The 9,243-nt window shown below is 34.7% G+C and overlaps 1 protein-coding gene across 1 annotated transcript; it reads left to right on the forward strand.

Annotated features, from left to right (window-relative positions):
- The first annotated feature begins 7,087 nt into the window (after positions 1 to 7,087).
- On the forward strand, positions 7,088 to 8,942 carry LOC111915383 (uncharacterized). The gene is made up of 3 exons (XM_023911045.3): positions 7,088 to 7,359; positions 7,665 to 7,744; positions 8,219 to 8,942. The coding sequence occupies exons 1-3, from the start codon at positions 7,192 to 7,194 to the stop codon at positions 8,850 to 8,852; spliced, it is 882 nt and encodes a 293-aa protein (XP_023766813.1). The 5' UTR covers positions 7,088 to 7,191; the 3' UTR covers positions 8,853 to 8,942.
- The last annotated feature ends 301 nt before the right edge of the window (positions 8,943 to 9,243 follow it).

A 9,243-nucleotide genomic window follows, 5' to 3' on the forward strand; every position in this document is an offset into this window, starting at 1 on the left:
GCTCTAGACATCAACATGGCATAAAAAATGTAGAGAGTTTGATATCTAGAATGTTAAGGCAGACATCAACCCACACATACCAATATATTGGCCATTTTGGTCCACCCGACACAAATACATTGCAGGGAGTCACACATATTCTTATTGCTTTCGTGTGGGCACAATTAACTACATAGTTCTTATGAAATCTCATGTTATTGATGGGCTAGTTAGTGGACTACCCTTAGACCTAAAGAGTGAGGATTTGGACTTAGATCTTAATTGGGTAATTGTGGATTTTGGTCCAGTGTTAGAGGCCGGTGTGGCAGCAACATCTATAGGAGCTGTTCATCATCCGAGGTGAGTCTTCTCAATATACTTTACCTAGAGTGGTAACTTTTGTATGATCGGAGGGTCTTATGTGCTTATATTGAGTATTGTGATATCCTGCATTATGTCTTTGTGATTTATGTTGTGTATTATTCTGAGCTTAATGAGTTAGGACCGGAGGGTCCACCCGAGTTTTGGGACCGGAGGGTCCCACTGAGACACATTGAACGGAGAGTCTTATCTGAGTATAGCAATGAGAGGCTAATGAGATATGTGTGGTGTTTTGGGGAACTCACTAAGCTTCGTGCTTACTGTGTTATGTGATATGTGTTTCAGGTTCTCCTCAAGATCGCGGGAAGGCGCCGACTTGATTGTACACACCAGAGAAGGAGTTATGTTTTGAGGCTCCTAGATTATTAGTCAAATAATTATGGAATTGTGTTTTGTAAATTAAATAAATGAGATTTTTGTGAAATATGTTATGAGAATATGTAATCTTAAAATGAAATTTTTGTTTGAAAATTTACGGTGTTACACACCATGCCGTGGCCATTTCTTTGCCATGTGGTCAATCGAGAATGCGTGTCCATAATAATGTCATGGCCAAGCTATGGTGATCCTCCATTACCACGCCATAGTCACCAAAAAGTCTCAAAATTTATGATTTACACAATTTATCTCAAACGAAGTATACCTAAAAACGGATGTTACAAAATAATTAAAAAACTACTAGTTTGTTTTCTCCACAACAAACGTGTTACATCAATTATTTTAAAATAAATTATACGAATGATCCTTGTAATTTATGGTAGAATGCACATTTAGTCCTTGTTTTTTTTAACTTGGATGCTCCCTGTGGCTTAAAAAACTATTTTTTCCTCGTCCACCCCATAGATCTTTTGTCGGAAGAAACACACCCAATCATCGTTGATAATTAGTTTCACTTCGGTCTCCTCCACCTTATTAATTTTGATATCTAGAATGTTAACGTCCTCTTGATTTTTTTTCCATCTATGCATTTTGGATTTCTAGACTTCAAAGGAGATTTTCGATAATAATCACTGTCCATGTTTGCGTCTTCTTCTAGAAGCTCGAATAAGGGGGCTTGATCCTTCTTAAACGCACATGAGCTATGTTTTTGTATAAAACAATTGAAAATACAAACAAGTTGGACCAAAGAGAATGCAGGTAAGAGATTTGATGTCTGCCTTAACTCTATGGTAAGTGATTATTATTGAAAACTTTCTTTGAAGTCTAGGAATCCAATATATATAATAAATATGACATTAATGCTCTAGACATCAACATGGCATAAAAAATGTAGAGAGTTTGATATCTAGAATGTTAAGGCAGACATCAACCCACACATACCAATATATTGGCCATTTTGGTCCACCCGACACAAATACATTGCAGGGAGTCACACATATTCTTATTGCTTTCGTGTGGGCACAATTAACTACATAGTTCTTATGAAATCTCATGTTATTGATGGGCTAGTTAGTGGACTACCCTTAGACCTAAAGAGTGAGGATTTGGACTTAGATCTTAATTGGGTAATTGTGGATTTTGGTCCAGTGTTAGAGGCCGGTGTGGCAGCAACATCTATAGGAGCTGTTCATCATCCGAGGTGAGTCTTCTCAATATACTTTACCTAGAGTGGTAACTTTTGTATGATCGGAGGGTCTTATGTGCTTATATTGAGTATTGTGATATCCTGCATTATGTCTTTGTGATTTATGTTGTGTATTATTCTGAGCTTAATGAGTTAGGACCGGAGGGTCCACCCGAGTTTTGGGACCGGAGGGTCCCACTGAGACACATTGAACGGAGAGTCTTATCTGAGTATAGCAATGAGAGGCTAATGAGATATGTGTGGTGTTTTGGGGAACTCACTAAGCTTCGTGCTTACTGTGTTATGTGATATGTGTTTCAGGTTCTCCTCAAGATCGCGGGAAGGCGCCGACTTGATTGTACACACCAGAGAAGGAGTTATGTTTTGAGGCTCCTAGATTATTAGTCAAATAATTATGGAATTGTGTTTTGTAAATTAAATAAATGAGATTTTTGTGAAATATGTTATGAGAATATGTAATCTTAAAATGAAATTTTTGTTTGAAAATTTACGGTGTTACACACCATGCCGTGGCCATTTCTTTGCCATGTGGTCAATCGAGAATGCGTGTCCATAATAATGTCATGGCCAAGCTATGGTGATCCTCCATTACCACGCCATAGTCACCAAAAAGTCTCAAAATTTATGATTTACACAATTTATCTCAAACGAAGTATACCTAAAAACGGATGTTACAAAATAATTAAAAAACTACTAGTTTGTTTTCTCCACAACAAACGTGTTACATCAATTATTTTAAAATAAATTATACGAATGATCCTTGTAATTTATGGTAGAATGCACATTTAGTCCTTGTTTTTTTTAACTTGGATGCTCCCTGTGGCTTAAAAAACTATTTTTTCCTCGTCCACCCCATAGATCTTTTGTCGGAAGAAACACACCCAATCATCGTTGATAATTAGTTTCACTTCGGTCTCCTCCACCTTATTAATTTTGATATCTAGAATGTTAACGTCCTCTTGATTTTTTTTCCATCTATGCATTTTGGATTTCTAGACTTCAAAGGAGATTTTCGATAATAATCACTGTCCATGTTTGCGTCTTCTTCTAGAAGCTCGAATAAGGGGGCTTGATCCTTCTTAAACGCACATGAGCTATGTTTTTGTATAAAACAATTGAAAATACAAACAAGTTGGACCAAAGAGAATGCAGGTAAGAGATTTGATGTCTGCCTTAACTCTATGGTAAGTGATTATTATTGAAAACTTTCTTTGAAGTCTAGGAATCCAATATATATAATAAATATGACATTAATGCTCTAGACATCAACATGGCATAAAAAATGTAGAGAGTTTGATATCTAGAATGTTAAGGCAGACATCAACCCACACATACCAATATATTGGCCATTTTGGTCCACCCGACACAAATACATTGCAGGGAGTCACACATATTCTTATTGCTTTCGTGTGGGCACAATTAACTACATAGTTCTTATGAAATCTCATGTGTTTCTTCAGGCACCAAAGCGATGTGCTGGAAGAGGAAAAATAATATTTTTAAAATCATGGAGACCGTTGAAGTTAAAAAAAAAAAAGTTAATGAATAAATGTGTAGGTTACCCTAAATCACAATGATTATTCATATAATTTACTCTAAAATAATTTATGTAACAAATTTAATTAACGAGAAATGGACAAAGTAGTAGTCATTTTCATTTTGTTTCAATAAATGATAATAAAGAAATATAGTGACAAATAAGTTTTGACTAATATTAGTTTAATCAAAGTATAATGATTAAAACAAACATCAACCAAAGTCCAATGACTAACTATAACATTGACGATGTCAATCTATGTTATACACCGTTTATCATCGGCTAGAGAATGAAAAATATGAATAAGTTCAGTGACCAATTATAACTTAAACAAAGTATAATGACTAAAATAAAACACACTGAAAAGTTTATGATTGTTTCTATCGACATTTTCTTCTTGTTATTTAAAACTAACAAGTGCACCCACGGTATGAATCCAAAACTGGCACCAAAGTAAGGTGAATAATATCAACCCATTTGAAAATCCCATTATACTTTCTAGTTGTCTTCTCACATTTCGATAACAAATGTTCATATCTTTTTGATGCGTGCAAATAGCTACATCTAATTTTAAATTATTAACCTAACTAACTTAACTAACTAAATTACACCTAGGCAGTGTACCTAGTTAAATTATAGAATAGTGTGGGTAAGTCAGGTGTCGATCATAGGGAACGGTTTTAACTAATTAATTTACCTACTACTAAGTTAACCTAAATTTCTAGCAAAGTATTGATTTTTATCTAATTTTGGAAGTTTAGATGAACTTAATTCTTAACACAAATTCAATCAATAAACAAAGCAATTATGTTAGTTCGAATCCACTTTCCCTCAATGGTTTATACAATATTTATGACAATTCATGTTGGTTACCAATTAAAACATTATTAGCAATTCAGTTATAAATTTACTAATATTAATTAATTCATGTAGATCTATGTATGGTCACACATAATCAATTATTAAATAGTATTGGGGCTATGTAAGATTGGGTTGACAAACACAATTATGGTCATAATTTGAGTTCTCTAGCACAACCTAATTTAATAATTCAATTACTTATCTAAGATTGGTTCGTTCTTATCTCTAATAATCTAATGTTCACTAAATTACTAGGTATTCAAATTCATGCAGATTAATGGTCACTAACTGCACATAATGAGAAGTTTAGGCAATCTAATTATCAAATCAAGCATGATAGGTATACCAATCAAACACAAGACATAACCAACAAGTGAAGTCTAAACTAATATATTAAAACCATGAGTTCCAGCTTCATCTAGCTAACAGAAGCAACTAGATTTAGCTGGACATCCTATCAAATAAACACAAATAATCCATAGTAAAAAACATATTAAAAGTACCAAACTAAATATCGAATTATGACTTCTTCATCCTCCTTGGTGTAAAGAACAATTCCCAGGCCTTCTTTTTTTGTGATTTTCGACTTCTGGAACTTCTCCAAGTCATTTTCCCCATTCCGTCGTGAGATTTGGAGGCTCACCTTGTGAGTATGTATTTTATGAATTTATTGTCTTTCAAGCCTTTAACCTCCAAAGTTCCATTCTTTAACGCTTTTAGTCCCTACTCTTCAAAATGTCTTCTATTTGGCTGCAAAATACAATTTAACCTTATAAGTATCATCATTCCATGCAAATAACAAAATAATAATTAAATGTACTTAAATATTGCCTAAAAACATGTACAAATATGGCAATATCAAATACCCCACACTTATTCTTTGCTTGCCCTCAAGCAAATCTAATTATTTTTAAATTCAAACCCTTATCACTAACATCACATGGAACAATCCAATTCAAGCTCAACTATTATACCAAGACCTCAATGTACATATTTGTGTCTAAAATCGTAACGACCTCCCAATCATAAATACTCACAATCCTTATGAACCTTCACCCCTTAGCTTTTACGACGTTCATTTCTGCAACCCTCTGAATCAATCCTCGAAAATCTTTCTTAACCTCAAGGTAATTTTTGTAAAGCTACCCAAGCATACATAATCTAGAAATTACAATTTTTGATACCATTATGGAGCTCTTAGAATTCTTCACTTTCTTGAATATTTCATATTTGATTTCTTTGAATTCGCCACCTTTTTGTGTGATTTCCGGTATCTTCAATTTTTGAATTTCTTTAGAATTTTTGATCTTTGAACTTCATACTTTATACTTTGATTGCTCTAAAAATTCTTCAAATTTTTCACTCTTTGGTAATTTCTCTCTTTTTTTACATGTATAACTCACTCTTTTCACTAAAAAACCTACATGTTTAAGCAGGGGTTCTTAACTTCAACCCTTATTGGTTAAGGTATTAGTCTAAGTGCAATGACTACATAACTTTAACCCTTTTGGGTGGTCTTGGTTGTTGTTATGGTGGCGGTGGTGGGGGTGGGGGTGGCGGTGGTGGCGGTTGGTTGACCTATTGGTTGGTTAGGAGGTTGACGAGAGTAGCCATGTCTGTCGTAAGTTTTTCGAGTCGAGTGTTGGTGGCGGTGGTAAAGTGGAGGAGAGCTTGAAGTTGGTCTTGCATGGAGAGGGATTCATCGGGTTTGTGTTCTTGTTTTGGAGGCATGGTAAGAGAGATGAAAGCACCAAATGATAGAGCCAATTTTGAGATGGCAAATCTCCAGAATTAAGAAGAGAAACGAGACTAATTTGGAACCAGTTTTCTGCTTGAATTCCTTTCAAATGAACAATACAATTTAAATAGAAAACATTACTGACTCTATCCTAGAAATAAGGAAATGTGTATGCAAGTAACAAAAATGTGGGCTCCTAATGAGAAGCACTAACTCCTTTATTGACTCTTGAAGAAAAGACCAAGTCTTTCTCCATAAACTCATGAATGTGACTAAATGAAAACTTAAGAACGGGTCTCCTAGTAAACATGTTCGTATCACACCCCTACCTCGTTTATCATTGAACGATCATTTAGGGGTTGGCTGGTGATCGAAGTTGTTTTCCTCTCAACTATAAAGTTTATCCCTTATCAATAAAAGCTATAACTTTCAATATCATATCCTTAGTTTGCAAATTTGCAATTGGCATCAAATTGAAGGTTAACATCTAACTGAATTTTTAGTCAATTAGCTTTCTTATACACGGTAATATATCGAAGCTCACAATTTTGAGTTCACAAAAAGGTTAGTGCTCTAAGTGAAGACTAACAAACTGACAAGACCAAATGTGCCAAAAGATAACAAGTAAAGGGCCTCAAATGTAACATCTTTATCTAAAAAAAATATCATATTTTCGAGTTCTGTGATACCTGCAAAAACCCGGAGAGAGAAACACAAAAGACATTATAAATCGTCTCTCTCTAAACCAAAAACTTTTCAATGCAACATACACTTGTAAATACTTCATTGCAAGTTGCACATTCTGCTATATTTATGGATTTTGACTCTGAAGAAAGAGAGTATCGCATGTATATAGATATATGGAGAGAGAAAGTCATTTGGATCTATTCTCACCACGACTCTACCAATCTATCTCTCTCTCTCTCTCTCTCTCTCTCTCTCTCTCTCTCTCTCTCTCTCTCTCTCTCTCTCTCTCTCTCTCTCTCTCTCTCTCTCTCTCTCTCTCTCTCTCTCTCTCTCTCTCTCTCTCTCTCTCTCTCTCTCTCTCTCTCTCTCTCTCTCTCTCTCTCTCTCTCTCTCTCTTCTGTGTTCTCCATTTTCTACTTCGCCATGAGAATACGAAAAAATGCAAAAAATTCGACACTTGTATATTCAAACGCAAGTCTTTCGAATGATTCTGATAAATGCTTGGTTCAGATGAACTTGTGTCAGCTCAACCAATCTCCATGGGATATCATCACATTCCCATCTTCAAATTCATCTTCTTCACTCCACCAGGTAACAATAGATCTATCTTCATCAATATGTTCTCGCAGTTCTTCAGTTCTATGAATCAGATCTACCGAAACAAGGTCATCCCATTTGAAATTACTCAAAATCTTCCGTTTATTTGCTTCACCTTATTCACTAGGGTTTATCTTGAATAATCAAAAACCCTAAATTCCCAGCATTTCCGTCGTCAATTCGAGCTCAATAAGTTAATTTCTTACATTGGTTTTCTTTGTTTCGTCTGATTGAAATGATTATTATAATGCTTCTTCTTTTCTTGATAATTTGTCGAACGCGTTTCTTGTTTTACACAGTTTGATGATAATGAGGTTTACTACAACGTTAATCTTGCTGTAAATGGAACCTCGGTTGATTCCATTGGAGCTTTCGAGAGGTAAACCCGTAATATTTTAGTTGAATCGAAACGATTTTTATTTGCATTCTTTGTGTTATCGTTCATATATAGCTAGAGCCAAGCTAATTAGGGTTGTTTATATATTTATATATGTTTATTATTCTTCGATCATTTCCTTAAATGTGTGTTTCTTTATATGTGCTTCGACTGCTTCATAATCTTTGCTTCCATATTTAGGAAAATTTTGATTCTTTTTTGCGTTATCTTTATGGCCTACACATAAAATTTGGTCATGTTGACTATGTGGATCCAATATATTGAACTATAATTTCGATATTAATTGCTATTATTAAAGTTATTATTATGGGACCAATAACCATTAAGAAAAACTTTCGAACAAACTACAAAGACTTGTGCTTCAAATTCTTCATGATTTAAGTTTGATTGAAGAAAGTTGTTTTCGTTTTTGTGTTTTTGATCTGGGGTTCGTATAAAGATTACTCTTGGTGACAGTGTGGCTTCAGTGAAGAACCCCGAGGATGAAAGATATGATCTTGATGATCTAAAGAACGATTATCAAGAAATTTTAGGGTTTAAAGAAGAAGAAAAGAATGGAATTCTAGAAGACATTGTGTTGTGTGGTGAGAGTGATGAGAAAGGATGGCAATGTGGGAAGATGGTGAAAAATGGCAACACTATGTGCGACCATCATATCATTGAGCTTCAAAACGACTCCATTTGGACTACCAAGAAAAAGTCTCGATCCGGGTCCGGGCCCATCAATGAGCTCATGGCTGGAACTCGGGCTCGTCAAACCAAGAAAGGGTCGTCAACAAGCCCATATGAGTTCTATTATTATTCTGGGTTTGGACCATCTTGGGGCAAGAAAAGAGGAGCCGTGGGTAGTAATACAACAAACGCATATAACGAACCTACCAAAATTATGGACATGAGTTTGACCGACGATGATATGAATATAGGGAAGGATATGGTGAAAACAATTGAGCCCAAAATTTCTAAGGTGGGACCCACAATAATGGAATCAGCTACCATGGATGACAATACCAAAAAGGGTAAAACGGGAATTATTGGAAAAAAGAGAGGGAGAAAGCCGATGAAGGCTAGATCATTGAAATCTTTAATGTGATGAAACATTTGTAATGGTTTTGGATTACTTACATGTGTTTCGGTTTCAAAATTTTGGCAACTATTATGTATGCTATATTATACTTTTGTATTTGTTAGTCAAATTTCTAAAAAAGTTAAAAGAAAAATGAAATGTAAGAATGTTAAACTAGAAAAGATAGAAATGGAAAGTTAAAAGATAGGACCCAAGGAAAATTACACATTTTTGCTTATTCTTTGTAAATAATTATATAGTGCTTGTATCCTAGCATAATCATGATGGAAATGTGTCACTCAAAGTTAAGGATGTAAGTCTCGTTTGAAAAACTATAAGAATGAAGATGAAAACCTATAATAGTAAAAGGGCATTGTCTTCAAAGCTCCATTTCAATAAATCTAAGAAACATGCAAAC

The sequence above is a fragment of the Lactuca sativa genome, chromosome 7 (assembly GCF_002870075.4).
Source record: "Lactuca sativa cultivar Salinas chromosome 7, Lsat_Salinas_v11, whole genome shotgun sequence".
NCBI lineage: Eukaryota > Viridiplantae > Streptophyta > Magnoliopsida > Asterales > Asteraceae > Lactuca > Lactuca sativa.